Genomic DNA, 23,181 nt, shown 5'->3' with positions numbered 1-23,181 from the left:
TAGCAAAATACTCTCTCAAACGAGCAGGGACTCGAGTAAATCCTCCTAAGCGTGGAATATTAAGTTTGACTTTTCATGGGAGGTGAAAGAACAGCAGCTTCAGTTGATAAAATAATCTGGCACCACTAGATCGATACTTTTTTTGTACACGTTCGAGCTAACGAACAATGTATGTTTTATTTTACAGAACACACTTGCAAAGATTTTCGGTGCAAGCTCAACGAGTTTTGCATTGGCATGGACCTTCTTTGTGACGGTGTCAATCACTGCGAAGATGGCTCTGACGAATCCGCATCTACTCTCTGTGCTAGTAAGTCGATTCGAATCTTTGGATAATTTTTTTTTGTTATAATTTATGTTAACTGCAATTTGTTATTATTTTAATATCCAATGTAATGTGATATGGTGTCGGACCCTTTGTTGTTGATGATTTATTAGAATTACAGAATTATTCAACTGTTGGAGTATTAAAAAATTCGAAAATTACATTTTTTTATTTATATTCCAAATGTTTTAGAGTTAATGGAACGACCAAATATCCATTTTCAACGAATTTTGAGTTGTTCGGCACGCGGAGAAAACGAGGCCGAAAATTCAAGAGACCCAAAAGTCTTTTTCTCCATAAGCTTAGTAAAAAATGTTTTCAGTCACTTCAGTGAAAATTTGTGATTTACAATACATTTCCACTCATCGGTAAGTGCTAGTCTGACACGATGAAAATCACTCGAAAACAAAACGAAATGTAGTCCTCACGTGCAGCACTTTTTCCTATCGACATAAAACTGTTTAGAATTCAGGGGACGAAAAATAGTAAAATTCAAAAAATACTATGCTGTTTGTAATCGGTGGCTAAATACTTAAATAATTCTTGAAAAATAATATATTCCTCACCACACAAAACGAGTCCGTTTTCTGCGTGTATAAAAAATTTATAACTCGCATAAATACGAGGAAAATAACGAAATTGTTATTCCCGAGAAATTTGGAGATGTTTCACTATTCGAGTTGTGTCCCAGGTTATCCCGCAAAAGGTATTAATCAATCCGAAGATAGATTCACGTGATACATGCCAATGACGTTTCGTTACTTTCTCCGTATACAATGTTGACTGCAGTGTTTCTTTTGATTAATGAGAACAAGCTAAAGGCAAGTCGCTACGTAGCGATTGATAGAAATTTGGGCTACTTTTCCGGTTCAGGAATTTTTCATTAGTAAAATCGCATCGGAATTGCAGTAAGCGAACGGATTTCTGAGTGTTGTCGAGTTGAATACTGAGCGCAATTAATTGAAAGTTGAATCTCGGTGTATGCGGTGTATTCGGGGCGCGACTTTACCTCCGTCGCGTTTGGACTCTTTCTTTTCAATGCTTGGCGACGATGCGATGTTGCGACTTGAAATTTCTCGAATATAAAAACACGATGATTTATAAATATATTTTTCATTATAAACGAAACGATTAATAGAATTTCCACACATTCATTTAATGTTGCCAGCATCCTTTTGAAACTCTCGATACTCAGCCGCCGTTTTTTCCTCTCATTTTTTTAGACACCGAAGCTTCGACGATTCTTGGGATGCAAACAACGTGGTTCGCCGTTATACTAGTGCTGTCGGTACTCAGTATGGCTGGCTCCGTTGCTGCTACCATTTTGTGCTACAGTCGTCATCGTGTTACGACCCCGAGACACCCGCACAACGCGCACAACGCACAGCCACATCCTCCGGTCAGCTTCCCATGTGAGTCCAAATTATACTTGCATATTGCCTACATATTTACGTGTATTTTTTCTCTACTGGATCCATGATCCTGGCCGAATAAGATTCGAGAGTTTATCCACTTACGTTGGCACGTTCGATTGTCGCACGGATTACGGCGATTCTTTATAACAGCAACGTAATCGATGGAAGCGTGTTTTGTTCCAAAACGCATATCCGCGGACTAACGATTTCGATAAACTTTCGGTTCTATTCGCCAAAATTCACGTGGTAAATTGTACGCGTCGACAGTGTAAATTCGGAGCATGTGAATGATGTTTTTTTATGACCGTTGCATTCGGATCAAATTGAAATATTTTCCCATCATTATTATTGCTTGGGAATACTTTTCTCATGAAAAATCGTCCTGATCCGTGCGCAATGCTATGCACGAGCATACGAGAGCGATCGTTTCTCGTACGTGCAACTTTGTTTAGATTTCGAAATGTACGAATATTATAATCGATGATTCGTAGCTGGAAGACCACTGCTGCTGATGATGCAAACTCGAGCTCAAGATTGAATTCCTACCAGAGAAGTAAACACTGCTAATCTCAGAGGGCACGCACAGTTAACGAATTTTCGTTGAATAATTAACGTTCTTAAGCCGCATTTTTTGAGGTTTTTTCGCGATTTTTTTGCGGGGAGAATAAAAAACAGAGTTTTGAAATTTGGAGGGTTTATTTATTGGTATTACAACTGTATGATAGAATTTTTTAACTTCGATATCTCGCGTAGATGCGGTGTAAAACTACTCCAAGGAACCCACACGTTTATTCACGGTCTCCACGATTCCGAGGGATTGGTTTATTTGAGATGAAAAAACCAAAGAGCGTTTCGATTTGTAAAGCAGTGGCTTTCGCCTGAACTAGAACCATGCAGAAGTATCAAAAACTGAAGGATTTTCGCGCTTTGAAACACGAAATTCCAATTTCAAAAATGTTTCTTTTCTCGCCGCAAAAAAACTTGAAAAAATCCGGCTGGGCTGACCCGTTTAAGGGGTTCTGACAGAGTGTGCGACGAAAGTTTTGGGACTTGACGATTCTCGGTTTCGGAATTCACTCCTGAAAATGAGTCGGCGGATTCTGAGTGTGCGTGTGTGACGAATCGTCCTGTACGTTTATCTATAAATTTATACCAAACACATGCGCGTTGGGTATTCGTGCGATTGAGAAAAGCCAATTTTCCGTTATCGCATCGTGCGATCCGTTGCCACGCTTTCATGCCTCTCGCGTTCGTAGGCTTTTTTCTCTTCATACGCGCGGCCACACATATTTTTATTTGATGTTGTGGAGAAAAAATGCATGCAGCCCTTTTCCCTGATTCATCCCCATTTACTATTATTCTCGTAACTTTAACAGCAGCCATATACTTTTATCGATTTCACGCGATCAATAAAATCCCATTAATAAAATAATCACAAGAATGATTGCGATTGACGCAACGAGCGTGCGCGGCTCACCGTGACGCGTCGTGGTTTCCCAAAACCACGAGTTCGGGACAAAACGTGTTTGGGCGGCAGTGTGAGCGCGGGATGATTCTCGTTCGTCGAGCCCGCCTAAATTGGCTCGTGTTTCGCTTGATCTTCCATGCGAAAGTGCGTGCGTTATACAAAAATCACTGAATTGAAAATTGCCAATTACGGCATCGATGTTTTTCCTTTTTTCTTTCGATTTGACGTTTTATCGGATAAACACGTGAGCTCGGTTCACCTAAACCGGAAGATCGCATAAAGCTGCCCCAAATAGTTTGGCTCTGTGCCCCCTTGTCAAACCCTGCGGCGTGTGGAATCGATAAAAGTTGAATATTCTAGCCTCCTCCCGGCTCCACCATTCAAGGGAATTTCTATTGTTCAACGACTTTTCTTACAGCGAGTTTATACGAATGAGCTCCTTTAATTACTGTGACGCGTGGATAATACGGCGGGCTTTTGAAGCGCGAAAAGTCCGCATAATGACTAATGGATTCGGGGCTTAACCACAACAAAGTTTCGCCCATTCTCGTTGTGACATGCGTATAATAAGTGTGTGTGTGTGTGTGTGTGTGTGTGTGTGTGTGTGTGTACGCATCCATATATTAGCGAGCGGTCATAATAATTGCATCGCGCCCCTTTGTCTCGCGATTTAAGCCCCAAGCTTCCAATCATCTATGGGGAAATAGCTGTGGAAGCGAATAGTACATAAATATACGTATGGACGAGTAAGACACACCGAGCGCAGAGCTCGATTTAATGGAGCGTGTCGACTGGATAACGCTCCCGGAACTGCAAGATTTATTAGAGACTTTTGAGAGGGAAGCTGGCAGAAGGAGAGAGCGGGAGGGGGAAGGTGGAAAGTGAGAGTAAACGAAAGGGGATGGCTTTGCAGGGTGCATACTTCGGAGACCAGAGCAGCCTCGAGAAACGCTTGAATTATTCGCGAAACCGGAGATTAAGGCTCTCTCTCTCCCCCCTCGCTTCCCGTACTTTCATCTGTTGATATACGCTCTGCACACTGCAATAGCACGGCCCGTCTTTTGAACCCTTACAAACTTGACCCTCGAATAACGTACGCAACGCTCAACCTTGTCATTTAGTCCCTCCACCCCTCCTCTATTTCCTTTTCCTTTGGCCAAAAGAAATGGGCATTTAACCATGAAAAATACGCAGCCCGTTTCTCTAGATGCAAAACTGTAGAGTGACTTTCCAAAGTTTCACGAATGTGTGCATCCACGAAGCGGTGACTCGAATACTTACTTTAACGAATATAACTTCAAGCGATCTCTCATCGGTTGCGCGGAAGCGGGAGCGGGGGATTGAAATTTTTGCAACCGTATTTTATGGCGACGAAATGATTGCGTCAACGTCTCCGAAAGCATTGTTATTATTTTTAAGCGGAAATCATCAGGAGCATAATTTCTCGTCGATTTAATGGGATTTTCAAGATGGCTGAATGTTTTTGTTTTGTTTTTATAATTAATGTGCCCTCATTTCCTCTCGATTACAGTATAAGCAATTAAACGTGAGTTGACAGTTAACTCGATATTGAAAGATAGTGGAAAGAGGACACTTCTTTAGCAATAGTCCTCGATCGATTAATTCAATATCACAAATAAAAGCGCGTTTATATTGGACCGACGACCCCGTTGCGTCGAGTCATTTCGTTTATTTCTTCAACCACAGCGATACTTTTACTTAATTAAAAGCTTTCGAAATTGCTATCGAATCGCGTTGCCTCAGGGCCCAGGGGAAAAAGGAAAGAGAAACGGGGCGGAGGGCAACGAAGTATCGGTTTGGCTGCACACTCGCTTTGCGAGCTTCGGAGTTCGTTATAGTGTTTGCCAACTGTTTTTTTTACTCTGCAAGTCCTTTCGTTGGATATTCTCCATTGGAGTTTACGAATACACAAATCCCTGGAAAACACATTCGCGCGTCTGGGCATTTTCTCGTTAAGAAAATAATGTAATCGAATCTACGTGTTTACAGAATTTATTGTGCACAAAACTCACCAGGATATTTCCAGTTCCATACCAATCCTGTTTGGTGCATAATGCAGGCGCTGATTGTACGAAAATAAATTGGCTGATGCAACCGAATTTTCGTTGACAACAACAGTTTCGGTCATTCAAACCCTCTTTTTTCTGGCCCCAATAAATATTTTCTGACTACGAAGGAAACATCGTTGAACCACTAACTTTCTTTCTCACTGTGGGAAATTTCATTATTTTTTTCAACATTTATTCAATTTTCGTTAACTTATAAACTCTCGAGACTTTTTATTAATTCAGCGAGTTTAATCGCCTCGAGCATCCAGGAAGAAGGACCAATTCTTGTAGGTGCACATTGGTACGGAATCGTATAAAATGAATCCTAATTCTAATCCTAATTTACTTTTATTATATTAAATTATTATATTATGCTAATATTATATAAATGCTGTGTGTGTGTGATCGATTGTTTGTTTGTCCTTCCTTGACGCCCTGAGCAAGCAACCAATCTCCTTGATTTTTGGCATAGAGTTAGTTGAAAGGCGACGGAGAGTAACATAGGCTACTTTTGCTCCTGGAAAAAATCAAATTCCCAAGGGAGATTTACAGGAATATTCGTAAAATTGTACTTCCTTGACGTCCTATCGAACCAACCAAACGACTTGCTTTTTGACATAGAAATAGTTGAAAAGACGGAGAGTGACATTGGCTGCATTTGATCGTGAAAAAATATTGAGTTCCCAAGAGAGATTTACGGGAGTATTCGTGTTTTTATAGTAAAAATCGCTCTCTTTCCAATGCTCTAAATTTACATATTTTAACGGTTAATGGAAAGACACACAACATTTTGTACACAGCATCCTTAAATAGTGCACTTTTCTGTATTCATGGTCGGTGTCTTATTTTTCTCCTGGTAAAGTTTGTCCTGTCATTAATATTTCGAACTTGAACGCAATTTACAGTCTACTTTAGCAGGAATCGATTCACAAGCATCGGCTTTGCTTCGCCATTGCCAAAATTTCATACAAAAAATTGATTCCTGCGTGCAAGAATATTGGATTACTACACTCGTAAAATGTTTCCAAATTCACCAGGAACAAACAGGAAAAAGCGTGAGAGTGTTCGACAATTCTGTACTCGCTCCGTCTGCTGGTAGCACGCGCCTCCGGAGATAACAATTTACCTCCGGAGATAACAATTTGCCAATTTCACTGGGTCCTTCATTTTTATCCTCAAGGGTTTCCTACCGTATCCAATGAATACTGAGCTCGTTGAATTTCAGTTGGTGAACAGTGTAAACAAGAGAATTGTAGAAAAAAATTAACTTTTCGTCAGTTGGGCTTCGAAAGTAGTTAAAACATAACTTGGATGCGTCAACTTTACATTTGTAAACTTCCACGTAAATCTCGCAACTTGCTATAGTCACTTACATATTTTCTCGTTGAAGGAAAGGAAAGTTCGTCGTTATTTCTACTTCTGCAATTACGATCATTTCGAGGGATTCGAACTTGACATGAAACTACCTGCACATAGCCAATTGTGCTTCACGGTTTTACTTGACTTCCAAATAACGGTAACTGATTAGTCTATGCGAGCTGAAGTTTTGTAAGGAACAGGTACGATTCAACCGTGTGTCAAAGCCTTCTTGACACGGAACATTTATCGATGATCGTAACAATCGAAAAAGTTGACAAGGACGTCTAAGGAATTTTATTTTTTTTTCTTAAAGAATCATTTTTTTATTTATGATCGACTTTCTTATTTACGATTTTTCGTAATGATTTGTTATTTCCATATGTGAATTGAGAATTTTTCTCAAGGCTCAAATCGTTTGAACAGAAAAATTGGAAAATTGAATAAATTACACTTAACAGTTGGATTATTTTTTCTTTTTACGACACCGATGTTTGCAACGTTGGAGTTCAACGAATTTAACGAAAAAAACATTTGTTATTCACCAATTTTTTATTGCACGAGATCATTAGTGTAAGTTAAAAAATGACGAATTGGAAATTCGGTAGGGAACAAAATTGGAGAATTACTGAAATTGTTGGAGAGTTGGTCTCCATACCATTTCGTTCGACTCCAACTTTACAAACTTCAACGTCATTTTTTGTTCCATTTGTCCATTTAATTTCTCACGAATTTCACTATTATATTGATCCGAAGTCCTCGTCTTTTATTACAAAATTCCTTTTATTACAAATTCGGCTGGTTTGGGCATCGGAAACGTTTCACGATTTGTAGAATAAAGGACGTTGTCCATCACACCATGGCTATCTCTTCCGGACACACAGCCCACTGGATATGTGCATGCAATTTTCCATACACGTGGTACGTGCTCCATAGCTTGAGCCCCGAGCTTTCTATGCATAGCTAGGATTCGTTTGTATCAGGGAATTTCCAGTGAGTGAACGAATACGGATTCCTGTTGGGTTTCCTATCGGAATTTAGCCATTTCGCGTCGTCACTAGATATATAAAAACTTTTGTTTCTCTCTTTCTTTTCCTCACAGTCTCTTGCCATTCGTTCGTTGAGAAACAGGATTTTCCATACTTCCGATATATAGAATTCGATTCACGAGAGTGGCTATACGTGTTGTGGGGCGTAGGGGTCAAGAGGAGGCCGATTTTGCCAAACTCTGGTCCTCTTCTTTCGTATTGTTCGCGACCCAAGTTCAGCCAAGTGTATCATACTGTCGTATTAATTTTGTAGGATCCTTTTTCCGTCTAGTTTTTATCTTACATAGGCATCGCGTACAAATCCTCTTGTGCAGTTTCAATTTCTTTTGTAGGACGATAAAACCCATTGGAAGTTGGGGCATGTTGGCAACTGATGGCTCAAAGGCTAACAGTATCTCGCATTTCGAATGACCGATTCTCGACATGGACTTTGTCAAGCTCGCGTATTCTCTTCGCTCGTTGAGCAAGGTTTTCTATTGATTGTAAATTCAATGATTTTACAAAGGTATTGCAACGTACGCTGGTACTGTTGAGAAAATTGATGAGTTTTTTCAAATTGTTTGAATAGTGAATCGGGGAATCCTGCATTAGACGTTTTCTCCATTCTTGCCGATGCAACAGTTTGCCAGTTAGCAAATATTTTTTAATGAAAAATTCGTTTTGCGATCTTTGAAATCGGATACAAATATGTACTTTTTATTTCAAAAAACGTTTGAGGCACTGAGAAAAGACTATCGCAGCGCTTTTAAATTTTCTTGCTTTGATCGACGGTAACTATGCTACAAATAATGGTTCAAAAACTCATCAGTACATTAAATTGAAGTACTCGAATTCTTAATCTCGAAGAAAATATCTCAAATTTGAAAGAATATTTTTTCCAGTTTATATTTTAATCAATTGATCGTAAAGCGTTTCGATTAATTAATTGTACATCGACACTGAATTTCATCGTCATATAAGTTGATGCATTTGAGTGTGAACTAGCAATGATTAGATTCTGTATCTGCTGATACAGTGCCTCGTAGTCGTGCAGCATTGCAGTATGCATATCATAAATTCAAACTCGTGATGCTTTCAACATATCTTAATGTAAACTCGAATGAGAATGTGATTATGCAATGTCCCATCATGTTATGCGATATCACACCAAAAATTTTTTGATGCCAGGCTTTTTCCTATTCAAATACTTTATCGTGAAAAACGTTTTATTTGCCAAGCAGATAGTACGTGACTTTTTGCAATGGATATTTCTTCGAGACCTAAATAACTCGTTCCAATATTCTGTCACTGATAAAACTCTTTTATCGACCAGGTTATGGGCTCGGTGGAACCGCGACCGAAAAACTAATTATTCATCATTTTTGACTGTCCCTATGTATTTTCAGTTCTTTCCAAATCTTCAATATTATCTTATCGCTCCTACAAAATATAGATAGAGCACTTTTCTAAGAAAGTCGTGTATTGATTTTGCCTATTTTAATCAACCCGACGTGTCACATGCGCTCGCTTTTTTGGTGAGGACGCTACAACGGACCTCTCGACGGAAGCACCTCACATTTTTATCTTCTAAATCCAAATCGACCAAAATCTTCGAAATAATAATTTGCAAAATGATACGTCGAAAAAAATTCAATAGTTGTCATTGATTTATTCGGTTGTGTCTATTAAAAAAACAATACGAAGAAGCTTAGAAAAAAAAATTTAATTAATATCTCGGACGATGAATTTGTAAGAAATCTTTAACGATATAAAATGCAGTAATCTGAATTTCAATTTTTTTCTATGAGCACACACATAATTAGGAGCACTTCAATTATAAATAACGAACCGATTAGCAAAACAATCAACTGGTAAGATTTTCCCTTTCGTGTTCAATGGCGTGACCATATTTATGCGTCGTTGCGAGTCTAGGTCAAAGACAACATCAGCATGGCTAATGAAACTTCCGAAATCGGAGTTCTCGTGCGACGACAAAGTGGATGAAACGAGTGCAAAAGTGATTCCTATCGGTGGTTCCAATCGAGTATTCAATGCGAGAAATCTCGAAAGTCGAGTCAGACTCGACGTCCCTGTTCTACTCATACCTAAATATATATTGGTCTGCTTGTCATGAGCCTGTGCGTTCGTCCAGGCGAAAAGGCATATCAAATAATTATGCGTTTCACCGACTTCCGTATCGGAAATACTTTCACGTTGGTGTTCACACCTCCTGTGTTTTCTCTTCCCTATAATCGAATTATTCATATTCACTTTTAATTTAGTGGGTCACTGTCATGCTTAATATAGCGAGCATCGGAGCCTCAGATTTTTTTAAATTTAACTAAACAAAAGTTTCGTAAAGCACATCCATGAATTTATTTCTCATGAAACTCCTCGTCCCTCTGCTCTTTTCCCTCATTCTTTGAGCAACCCTCCAATTATATTTTTTAAGGTGTTTTTTTTTCATCAAATTCACTCATCTACGTTACTTTTTATAAATGTATATATCGGCATTAGGGCGATTCAAAAAAAAAATTTTGTTTGTTTTCCATTGCAAACAGGCTTAAAAGTTTCTTTTTGGTGTAAAAAGACTCCAGTTAAAATTTGAGCCCTTAATATTAATATTTAGATAGTCCTCATTGCACTTTTCTATTTTCCATAAGAATTACATGGGAAATTTCTTTTTTGCACATTCTGATATTTACTGCAAGCCCATCGTGCGTCATATAAAAAATGTCTTCACTTGTTCTTGTAGAAAATCGCACGCTCTACAAAAAACGTCTCTTATGATTTTTCGTTAAACTTAATAGTTTCAAATTTATTAGAAAACGTTCATGAAGAATTTTTTACAGTAATCCAAAAAAATCGAATAGTTTAAAAAAATTTATTAGTAGAAATTTATAAAATTTTTTATGTAAAAAAAATCTTGTTAAGTAAAGTACTGTATTTAATTATTCTTGTTTTATTATAGTCTCCGTACATGTTTTGAAAACTTTTATGGTTAAAATCAATTTTCAAAATTATAGTTGAGCAATCGAGTTGTCTCATACATATCAATGTACCGATAAAAAAAAACTTTTAGACCCTATATCGGTAATATAACTACTTTTCTACTCGGTGGAGTAGTCGATGAAGTAGTTTAGTTTGTTGATTCTCGTAAAAATAGATATTGGTGTTCCTCAGTGTGTATTGTTTTTTTGAAATATGATTTTCATCAAATACTGAAAGTTATTTTTAATTTTTTTTCTCAGAGTTTCGCTGGCCATATTATTACAAAAAAATATGAACAAATATTCTCTAATAGACTAAATTTAAGATTATCACAAATTTTTCGCCAATCTTTTCCAATAAAACCATTAAATCCGCTATAATGTACTGAAAATGGTCAAATTTGCGATAGACTGAACTTTGACCTCTAATAAATTTGAAACTATTAAGTTTAACGAAAAATCATAAGAGACCTTTTTTGTAGAGCGTGCGATTTTCTACAAGAATAAGTGAAGACATTTTTTATATGACGCACGATCGGCTTGCAGTAAGTATCAGAATGTGCAAAAAAGAAATTTCCCATGTAATTCTTATGGAAAATAGAAAAGTGCAATGAGGACTATCTAAATATTAATATTAAGGGCTCAAATTTTAACTGGAGTCTTTTTACACTAAAAAGAAACTTTTAAGCCTGTTTGCAATGGAAAAAAAAAAAAAAATTTTTTTAAATCACCCTAATCGGCATACCTGAAGGATAGGAAGCGGATTTCTTGGAATAATAATTAAAAAAAAAAACTGAAAAAGATCATTTTTATAGTTTATTTAAATGAATTGAATTATCAAATAATAAAAAAACCATTGAAAGTTCAAAAAAATTGGCATCACCGTTTCATTCAAAAAAAGGTATTCCAAGCTGCTCCGGTACGAAGATGCAGAGAATTCTTCACCTCGTTTGCCGTCAAGTGGATCGTGTCTCTTCTCGTCAACCATGTTTCCCCATATTTGTTATTTAATCTTCTCTCCTCTGTCTTTCTCATTTTTCCGAATGATGACATTATCACTAGATCTGGCAATGAAAAAAAAAAAAAAAAATTCATCGCGTTGTTGCAATTTCATCAATGCGCTGCGCAAATGTGGAAAAGCACGAGGCAATTTAGTGAATTGTGTGTGCAAGCAAGAGCGAGTCGATTCGTTGTAGGTACACTCGTGTTGAAAAAACAATGTGAACGGTTCAAAGTGTTTGGGAAAACAAAAATACTGCGAAACTTTTTCCCCTAATTTGAATCGTTCTCGAGAAAAATTGTGAATATAAATGAAAGACTTAAGATAGGTCATGCCCGAAGAATCATATTTTATAAGTGTCTGAATTGGATCGATTTTTACTCCCTAATTAAAGATACAATCACTTTAAATTAATGTCAGAGTTATTAACTCGAAATTGTAAATAAATTTTGTCAACTTATCTTTTGGCGAATGAGATTACAAGCCATTAATTAATCCGGGATCCATCACTAACTAAACGCGAAATTTCATTCGTCCCTGGGGAAAATACTATAGTTTTTTATGTAGAAAATCGCATTAGAAAGCCCAAAGGGAAATGGGTAAAGATAAAAGTATTAATAAAAAGACAGAAAGCTACGACAGGAATGGGCCAAGCCAAGAAAAAACAAAATATCGAAATAAACAAATGTGAGGTTATTCGAGTGCTCAGTAGCAATTTCGTTCAATCTTTAACGTAATATATCTTTATTACTAATAAAACAATCGTCTCGAATTTTTTCCCATACCTTCATTACATACTTCATTGTTATCGTGTACTTTTTTATGAACATTGTAAGGAGCGTTCACTCGTTATAAGGAAAGATAAACAATTTTTAACGCACAGTCCCTATAACCCTGTGCATTTTTCTTCATATTCAAACACGTGTATCTCAATAACCAATAAGACGAACTCTTAAAAATTCGATATGCGTGTCAGTCGACTACGCATTTAAACTCTGTCTGAATTTCAAGAGTTTCTTAAAAAAATCGTTTCGTGCATGAGCTACCTTAACAGGTATATTCGAAAATTTTAGATTGGGAAGTAGGAACTAGCTCGGTGTAGTACGAAGGGCGACAAACTTGTACTTTTTATGTAACATCGTTTTTTCGACGCGACTGTACGGTCAATAAATCCATAATCACATGGATACAGGTGAGCACACACACACTTAAATATACACGGAAATTCGCACCTGCACACCTGTCAAAGCGTCTGTGTTCGAAGTCGCACGATCTCGTGTTTGTGACAACGAGGACGGCAAACGATGTTATGACGCCAGTAGGATAGCGAGAGTCTCGGCTGCTCCGTGGCTGCCCCGAAAAACGTATTTGCCTCAGTTACTCACTGTCATCGTGCTAGAGAACGTGTTACTAGGCGGCTTTGTCGCGGGCGATTTAATCCCACCGCGCGTAGACGGTAAAACGCCGGGTATAGAATCCGATTGAACAAAGGCTTGGTCAGGCGGACGAAAGAAAGTTTAATAAGTAAATGAACAATTAAATTCGTAATAAATAAAAACGAGTGCAATATAAAGTAGACAAAATTGATTGGTCATCGTCGACAGGTTGTTGGTCCCTATCGCCAAGGAGCCTGGAGGAAGGAGCTCCCATAATGACTTCGCAAAATTTATCTTCAAGACGTCGAAGGTTCGCGTGTCCAAGATGCCTGATCGGTCTTGGCCTGCTCTCGATATTTTCCATAATCACAACAACGCTTCTCGGCAACGCGATCTCCCAGAGTCTCGACGACAACAGCATACTACAGGACTTTGACACGGGTAGCAGCTCCAATAATAACTCGATACAAATTGGTTATCACGAGAAGGATTATTTCATTGGTCCGTGTCTCATCCACTCGAATAAAAGCTGCCCCGACGAGGAAGTAACTTTTTTTCTTTACACCCGTAATAATCCGTTCGACGGTGAGGAGATTCGTGTTAATGGCACGTGGTCGAATTTGAACGAAATGAATTATTCGAAGAACTATCCAACGAAAATCATCATTCACGGATACAACTCGGACATGCAATTGGACTCGCTCGTTGACATTAGAATTGAATACCTGAAGAAAGAACCGGCGAATCTGATAGCGGTAGACTGGCATCGATTGGCGGTTGGCCCGTGTTATCCAGTGGCCGTTCACAACGTTCCTCACGTGGGTGATTGTTTGGCCCAGCTTATCGAGCGATTGCGCGATGCCGGCACGACGAATATTCACGTTATTGGATTTAGCCTAGGCGCTCACGTACCAGCATTCAGCGCTAATGTTCTCAAGCCTTACAAAATACCGCGTATCACGGGCCTCGATCCCGCGATGCCGTTATTTGTCACGGTCGGTAATGACGGTAAATTGGACGCCGGCGATGCCGAATTCGTCGATGTCTTTCACACCAACGCATTCATACAAGGTAAAGTCGAAACCAGCGGACACATCGATTTTTACATGAACGGCGGCATCAATCAGCCCGGATGCTGGCAGAAGCAAAATCCATTTGGCTGCAATCATCATCGTTCGGCTGCTTATTTCGCCGAATCCATCAACACGAGGATTGGCTTTTGGGGTTGGCCATGTCCCGGTCTCGTTGCTTATCTACTTGGTCTATGCCCACCGAGGTTCCCCGCAGTCGTAGCCGGCGACAACGTCGATACCAAATATCGAGGATTTTTCCTTGTCAAAACGAGGGCGGAAGCGCCATTCGCCCTGGGACCTTTCAGTGTCAGTGCGCTCGACGCTCATATGTGATACAGACATCTCGTGCCAAAAGCCTCGAGCAAGACAAGCATATTCCAAATATGCTGGATAAAACACTCTGTTTCTCATTTTAACACTCACCAGTGATTTATTTCATTTTATATTTTTATTTTCCCAATTCCGCATTCGGGGCAACGACTGATATTACTTTTCCCGAACGTTTGTTTCATCGTCGATACTCGTGATAGATTATTTATTTATATGCACATACATTTATTGCTCGAGTGAAAGTGCTTCTGTTGAATATTTGTACGATCGTCTTCTCTTCTTGTATTGATCGTGACTCATGTTCGATCCACGAACATGCATGACGTAATTCAATAGTTTAAGTTAGCGAATTAATGATCTCGAAATACGCGATACAACTCTCAATTCTCGTAATGATTTTTCATTAATGTTGACAACTTTTATAGTGAATAAATGATCCATCGTATGTCTACAACGTACGTTGGTCCTAGCACTTAGAAACTATGTGCATTTTTTCCAACCAATTGTCTGTGGTGAATCGGTGAACCCTTCATTCAACGTCCTTTAACTTATGCTTGTAGACGCAACAGTTTGGCTTTCTGGTTCTTGGTAGCGAATATTTTTACCGCTGTCGATGAACTATCGCTGGAATGAAAAGTGATCAGAGTGCACTCTGACAATATCATATCCACTGCGATCGTCGAATCTCAATTATAACTGATTTTGCAAATGTCGAAATCATATGAAAATATACTTTTTATTTTAAAGACAAAAAAATCATAGCTGCGAATCGAGTTTTATGTTACGAACTGTGCTTCATAGTTGACAATAAATAAGTGAAAAATGTGGTGATATTTGAGATCTTTCTTGAATGTGACTTTGGTTATATTTGTAAAATTCGAACGGTTCTAACTCTCCATTAATATTTATGGAGTGACTGTAGTGAGATTATGGAGATGGCAAATGTCAAAGTGTGAAAAAGTTACTTGCTGTCAACCCATTTATTAATAAGAACGCACATGCTGTATAGGAAAGTTGAGACAAGTAAAAAATCGAATTTATTCATTTCATTCACTCCACAATTTTCAAATGTACAGATAAAAGTTGAATTCAATTTAGTAAAAAGTAAGTAAAAAAAACCGTGGTTTTCAAGACAGCACACTGGTAATAAAAAAGTCGTAAAATTTTGTCTAAAAGGTGATAACCGAGCAGAATTTCTCCCCTTTAAAGGAACATTCTATAAATCCGTCTTTCTCCAATACCAACGGAATGGCAAAGAAAATCATTCCGAAATTTTTTTTATTTTTTGACCGAAAACTTCTCTCGTCATCGTATCTCCAATGAAAATAGACATAATATAAACAAAGAACGATAATAGATAAAAAATACGTGGCACGCTTTAGGTACGCTAATGCCGACGATAAATGACAGTTTAAAAATAATTGAGCATTTTTTTTAATATAAGGAATATTGCGAACGCGGTGAGTTTTGACAGGAACAAGATCTTTGTTAAATTTTTCAAATTCCATTTTTTCGATCCAAAAAATATGGTTTGTCATTGCACAGAAAAATGTTCAAGTTCAGAGTTGAAAGAATGATAAAAATTTCAAAATTACTCATAATGGTGATTTTTGGTAGAAAAAATCAATTTAAACGTTGAATTACCTTGCTTTTTTTTCCTTTGATTGCCAATAACTACGCGACAAATGATCGTTCAAAGCTCATCAGTATATCAAATTGAAAGGTATTGAATTCTTCAAATGCGTATAATGAAAGGCATCGCTCGAAAATAAATTGTCAAGACCGTAAACTGTTTTGAAAGAGAAAAAAAAATTGAAAATTTTTTATGCAAATCCACCGACTCATGAATCGGTTATGCTAAAAAAATTCGAGTATGAATCCTGAAGATGGACACTCGAAACCACGATTACCTTTTTTTTATTTTATGGTGTCCGACTATTTCCTTCCAAATTAGAGCCTGAAAATTTTTCTCATATCCTTTAATTATTGCTATGTCTAATGCATATTATCAAAGTACGTCATACGTGGTTTATTCTTTCTCCCTTTCCCTTTTACTCACTGATTGTGAGTTATTTTTTTTTAGAAGAATTTGAGTTCCATATCCATATATTGACTCCAGCTTGATCTCATTAAAAATATCTCAAATTCGAAAGAATATTTTTTCCAGTTTATATTTTAATCAATTGATCGTAAAGCATTTCGATTAATTAATTGTAAGACGACACTGAATTTCATCGTCATATAAGTTGATGCATTTGAGTGTGAACTAGCAATGATTAGTTTCTGTATCTGCTGATACATTGCCTCGTAGTCGTGCAGCATTGCAGTATGCATATCATAAATTCAAACGCGTGATGCTTTCAACTTATCTTAATGTAAACTCGAATGAGAATGTGATTATGCAATGTCCCATCATGTTATGCGATATCACACCAAAAATTTTTTGATGCCAGGCTTTTTCCTATTCAAATACTTTATCGTGAAAAACGTTTTATTTGCCAAGCAGATAGTACGTGACTTTTTGCAATGGATATTTCTTCGAGACCTAAATAACTCGTTCCAATATTCTGTGACTGACAAAACTCTTTTATCGACCAGGTTATGGGCTCGGTCGAACCGCGACCGAAAAACTAATTATTCATCATTTTTGACTGTCCCTATGTATTTTCAGTTCTTTCCAAATCTTCAATATTATCTTATCGCTCCTACAAAATATAGATAGAGCATTTTTCTAAGAAAGTCGTGTATTGATTTTGCTCATTTCAATCAACTCGACGTGTCACGTGCACTCGCTTTTTTGGTGAGGACGCTACAACGGACCTCTCAACGGAAGCACCTCACATTTATCTTCTAATGATTTCGTTCTAAATCCAAATCGATCAAAATCTTTGAAATAATAATTTGCAAAATGATATGTCGAAAAAAATTGAATTTATTCGGTTGTGACTATTGAATAATAATACAAAGAACCTTGGAAGATAAATTTCTAACTAACAGCCCGTTTTGTGAGAAATCTTCAACGATAAAAAATGCATTAAGAGTATGGATCAGTCGACTAACCTCACTTGGAATTTTTGAAATTGAAATTCTCCGACACGGTTTGACCGATTAAAAAAAGGCTCTGTCAGCCTACGCAGAACGATGGCAAAAATCGTCTGACAGAGCCTTTTTTTAATCGGTCAAACTCTGTCAAAGGATTTTGATTTCGAAATTTGCAGCTATCTCTCTCGCACTCACGGTTGCGATATACCGACTGATCCATCCTCTTAACATGAATTTATACTTTTGGGCTGCATTCCATAGGTACACACATAATTAGGTGTAGTTTAACGGGAAATAACGAATTGATTAGCAAAACAATCAATTCATATGATTTTCCCTTTCATGTTCAATGGTTTTGTACACCATATTTATGCGTCGTTGAGTGCAGGTCACAAACAACATCAGCCTGGCTAATGAAACGTCTGAAATCAGAACTCTCATGCGAGGAATCTCGAAAGTCAAGTCAGCCTCGACATCCCTGTTCCACTCACACCTAGATGTACATCAGTCTGCTTGTCATTAATGTACGTTCGTGCAAACTCCTTTACGTTACTTTTTATAAATGCATGTACAAACGAAAGCGCGTTTCTACGCATTGGCATACCTCAGGGACAGGAAGCGGATTTGTTTGGAATAAAAAAAATCAGGGAAAGGGCATTTTTATAGTTTATTTTTGAGAAAAGAAATTGCGTAATTTACAATTTACCTTCATACGAATGGAAATAATAAAAAAACGATTAAAGATTTATGAAAATTGTCATCACCGTTTTGATATCCGTCGGCGAAATTAGATACGCCAACCTGTTTCGGGATGGAGGTGCAGAGAATATTTCCCATCGTTTGGCAACAAGTGAATCACTGGGTCCGGCAGTAAAAAAAAAGAAAAAAATATTCTTCGTGTTGCTACAATTTCATTAATGCGTTGCACAAATTTACGAAGCACAGAGCAATTTAGTCAATTGTACGTACAAGTAGAAGCGGATCGTTTCGCTGTAGGTACACTCGTGTTGAAAAAACAATGTAAAAGGTTCAAAGTGTTTGAATAAATTGTCGCAAAAGCACTGCGGAATTTTTCTCCCTCAATATTTCTATCGTTCTCGAGGTAAATGAATAAAAATTTTAGTTCGGGAAGTAGAAACTAGCTCGGTATAGTACGAAGGGCAACAAACTTGTACGTTTTTTTTACATCGTTTTATCGACGCGACTATACGGTCAATAAATCCATAATCGCCCGCTTACAGGTGAGTACACATGCACTTAAATATACACGTACACACAGAAATTCACACCTGCACACCTCTCAAAGCGTCCGTATTCGAAGTCGCTCGATCTCGGATTGGTGACAAAGAGGACAGAAAACGATGTTATGACGCCAGTTGGATTGCGAGAGCTTGGGCTGTTCTGGAAAATGTATTTGTCTCGGCTACGAGAAGCCAGAGGCCAAGACAAAACGCCTCCATATCGAGCCCCCCCTCCCCCAAAAAAAGTTCAGAAGTAAAAAAAGAAGAAGAATTTGCTTCAGTTCGTCATTGCCATCGTCCTAAAGAACACGTGTGACTAGGCGGCTTTGTCGCGGGATTCAATACAAATCCGATCGAACAAAGGTTCGAAAACGAATTAAGTTTATAAAATAAATGAATAATTAAATTCGTAATAAATTATAAAAGTGCACGATAAAGTAGACAAAACTGATTCGTCATCGTCGACGGGTTGTTGGTCCATATCGCCAAGGAGCCTGCGAGGAAGAAGCTCCTATAATGGTTTCGCAAAATATTTCAAGACGTCGAAGGTTCGCGTGTCCGAAATGCCTCATCGGTCTCAACCATTTCTCGGTATTTTCCATAATCACAACAACGCTTCTTGGCAACGCAGTCTCCCAGAGTCTCGACGACAACAGTATTTTACAGGACACGAGTAGCAGCTCCAATAACTCAATCAAATTTTTTTATCTCGACGGAGACTATTTCATTGGTCCGTGTCGTATCCACACGAAACAAAGCTGCCCCGACGAGGAAGTAACTTTTTTTCCTCGTTTTTTTCTCTACACCCGTGATAATCCGTCCAACGCTCAGCAGATTCGTGTTAATGGCACGTGGTCGAATTTGATCGAAATAAATTATTCGAAGAACTATCCAACGAAAATCGTCATCCACGGATACAACTCGAATATGCATTTAAGCCCGCTGGTTGATATTAAAAATGAATATCTGAAGAAAGAGCCAGCTAATCTGATAGCAGTAGACTGGCATCGATTGGCGGCTGGCCCATGTTATCCAATGGTCGTTTACAACGTTCCTCACGTGGGTCATTGTGTAGCCCAGCTTATCGAAAGATTGCGCGATGTCGGCACGACGGATATTCACGTTATTGGATTTAGCCTGGGCGCGCAAATTTCAGCATTTAGCGCTAATGTTCTGAAGCCTTACAAAATACCGCGTATCACGGGCCTCGATCCTGCAAAGCCATTATTTGTTCAGGTCGATAATAACGGCAAATTGGACGCTGGTGACGCCGAATTCGTCGATGTTTATCATACCAACGCCTTCATACAGGGTCAAATCAAAACCAGCGGACACATCGATTTTTACATGAACGGTGGAATTAATCAGCCCGGATGCTGGCAGGAGCAAGCTCCATTTAACTGCAGTCATCATCGTTCGGCTGATTATTTCGCCGAATCCATCAACACGAGGATTGGCTTTTGGGGTTGGCCATGTCCCGGTTATGCAGCTTATCTATTTGGTCTATGCCCACCGAAGTTTCCAGCAGTCTTAGCGGGCGACAACGTCGATGCCAAATATCGAGGATTTTTTCTTGTCGAAACGAGGGCGGAAGCGCCATTCGCCATGGGACCTTTCAGCGTCAATGCCTCCGACGTTCGTCCATGATATAGACACTAGGGTGGTCCTTATTTGGGTCACATGTGAATTTCGCAAGTCCCCTCGTAAAAACACAATCAAGGTGTATAAAAAATGAGGTATGTAAATTTTTAAGACGCCCGGAAAATTTTAAATCGTGCCCCTAGAGGTTTGAATTTTGAAGGCAAAAATACATGTATTTTGTCATGCTCTCACTCCATCGTTTTTCCTATACGTTTAATATTGGTGAGAAAAATCTAAAACTCAGCACATATATTGCGTATATTATAAGGTATGAAATTTATTTTTTTTTTATTTTTCCAGCAACTATTATTATAATTACCAGCTACTATTACCAGCTAATTACCAGCTATTATTACAATTACTTATTTTTGACTTTTTAAGTTATTCCCGTCAACCGTTGCTGGTTGTGTCTGTTGCTATTTTAATAAAAGTTTCGACTATATCTATAAAATTCCCTACCTAAAAGTTCAATTTTTGTGAAAGCCCTGGAAATTCCCTAGAACTAAAATTGAATTTCAAATTTAAACAAAAACTTAATTTCAAATAAATGAAATAAATTATTGTAATTAAAGATTCAACTCTTGTGGACGATAAAATTACATGTGTTATATTTTTATACATCGAATTATGAAAAATCACCGAATTTCGAATCGTACGAAAAATTAACTATAAAATACCATTTGGTAATATATTTCCACGTAAACGTTTGACGGACCGCTTACTTGGAGCTGGTATCTTGATTTTCTTTACAATGAGTTTGCTACAGGTGACGTAGAGGTATCGAACGTAAACAATGTTTAAAGCGGTCCGTCAAACGCTTACGTGGAAATATATTACCAAATGATATTTATAGTTAATTTTTCATACGATTTATTTAATTTATTTGAAATTATTTTTTTGTTTAAATTTGAAATTCAAATTTAGTTCTAGAGAATTTCCAGAGCTTTTGCAAAAATTGAACTTTTAAGTACGGAATTTCATAGATATAGTCGAAAATTTTATTAAAATAGCAACAGACACAACCAGCAACGGTCGACGTGAATAACTTAAAAAGTCAAAAATAAGGTTATCTATGTACCACTGGTAATTATAATAATAGTTGTTGGAAAAATCTAAAAAAAAAATAAATTTTATACCTTATCATATACACAATATATGTGCTGAGTTTTAGATTTTTCTCACCAATATTAAACGTAGGAGAAACGATTGAGTGAGAGCGTGACAAAATACATTTATTTTTGCCTTTAAAATTCAAACCTCTAGGGGCACAGTTTAAAATTTTCCGAGCGTCTTAAAAATTCTCACACCTCATTTTTTATACACCTTGATTGTGTTTTTACGAGGGGACTTGAGAAATTCACATGTGACCCAAATAACGACCACCCTAATAGACACGTACTCGTGTCAAAAGCCTCAAGCAACGCAAGCATATTTTAAATATGGATAACACTCTGTTTATCATTTTTAACACTCATTAGTGATTGATTTCATTTTTCCAGTTCCATATGCGGGGCAACGACCGATATTAATTTCCTGCGCGTTTCTTTCATCGTCGATATTCGTGATAGATAACTTGTGTATATTTATTGCTCGAGTGAAAGTGTTTCGACTGAAGATTTCTACGTTCGTCTTCCCATATCGTATTAATCGTGACTCGTGTTTGGTCCACGAACGTGCATAACGTAATTCAATGGTTTAGGTTAACGGAGCTAATGATCCAAATTTCAATTCTCATGATTTTTTTTTCATTAAGATTTGCAACTTTTGAAGCGAGTAAATTATCCGTTGTACGTCTTCGCTGAGGTCTACTTCTTTCAATATATTCTCCCTTAATCACTTTTCCGGAACCGTTAACCTCGTCGAACGTACGCAAAGCCAAATTTTCAAACGAATCTCCAAAACAAGATGTGCATAAACGTTCCTAAAATTGCTTGATTTCATAGAATGTCAATTTTTATAAAGTGCGTTTGAAATACCACATTAATATCAAAGCATAAAGATTTAGGAGAAGAATACAATTGAGTCGGCGTCACAAAATTCATTTATAAGCATTTTCTACGTTAAAAAATATCGGTCACCGAATATATGAAAGCAAACAAATACATCAAAACGTTACAGACTTCACCAAGAATTGTTCGTGTTTTAAACTTTTGTAGATAAATATAGAATACCACAAAAAAATACATTGTAAAAAAAATGCAGATATCTTTAATAGCGCCTTCGAATCGATCTTCTTCGTCCAGGAATACTTGAAAAGAATCATCAAATTAGTCATAGTTAATTGAATTTGGCCGTTCATACCTGTGATATCTGATCGGATACGAAAATCAGGTCACAGGCCTGAGCATGTGCGATTGTATCTACAGCGGGCTGATGCGAAGAAAACCGTTTTGAACAGCCCCTATCCGTGATTTTTTGACAGACAGTAATGAAATAAAAATTCCTTTTCAACTAATTTCAATTCAAAAAAGTTTTGCTCGAATTTTAGAGACGACTCTCTCGTTTTTCTTTTTCTATTCATTCGCTTCGGTATTCTGCGTACATTTTGGCTTGCGCGTTTGTAACTGTGCTTGTCGTTGACACAGCATCAGATCCATATTTGATTTATTCATTGGATGGACCGTTTTTCTTAATGTAACAATTAATAGTGAATATAAGAAGTGACACTAAAACACGATTAAAAAAAAATCATTCATCTGCTTGGTAACAAAATCTTCGAGATAGGGAATCATTGAGTTCCAATGAAACGGTGTGCTTTACGCCCCTTTGGCCCAAATAATTAAATATCATTAGGATAAATGCTGTAAAATGTTGTTCACCTAACGCT

General features: G+C 37.6%; 2 protein-coding genes across 3 annotated transcripts in view; both read left to right on the top strand.

Annotated features, from left to right (window-relative positions):
* The window catches only part of LOC122407587 (uncharacterized), a 152,193-nt gene extending 136,714 nt beyond the window's left edge, over positions 1-15,479 (top strand). For both annotated transcript variants that reach the window (XM_043413907.1, XM_043413908.1), the window contains exons 4-6: positions 188-310; positions 1,549-1,737; positions 13,256-15,479. In XM_043413907.1, the coding sequence (XP_043269842.1) occupies positions 188-310; positions 1,549-1,737; positions 13,256-14,433 (1,490 nt within the window). In that variant the 3' untranslated portion in view covers positions 14,434-15,479. The remainder of the gene's footprint in view (positions 1-187; positions 311-1,548; positions 1,738-13,255) is intronic.
* Positions 15,480-19,229: 3,750 nt separating this feature from the next.
* LOC122407979 (phospholipase A1-like) lies at positions 19,230-20,360 on the top strand. The gene has a single exon (XM_043414467.1). The coding sequence runs from the start codon at positions 19,230-19,232 to the stop codon at positions 20,358-20,360; it is 1,131 nt and encodes a 376-aa protein (XP_043270402.1).
* Positions 20,361-23,181: the final 2,821 nt, after the last annotated feature.

This window comes from Venturia canescens, chromosome 3 (genome assembly GCF_019457755.1).
Source record: "Venturia canescens isolate UGA chromosome 3, ASM1945775v1, whole genome shotgun sequence".
NCBI lineage: Eukaryota > Metazoa > Arthropoda > Insecta > Hymenoptera > Ichneumonidae > Venturia > Venturia canescens.
Note: the sequence above shows the minus strand (reverse complement) of the source record. Positions and strands in the feature narration are given on the sequence as shown.

Coding starts and splice junctions, on each gene's coding strand:
- LOC122407979 (XM_043414467.1), top strand. CDS start 19,230: ATGGTTTCGCAAAATATTTCAAGACGTCGAAGGTTCGCGTGTCCGAAA.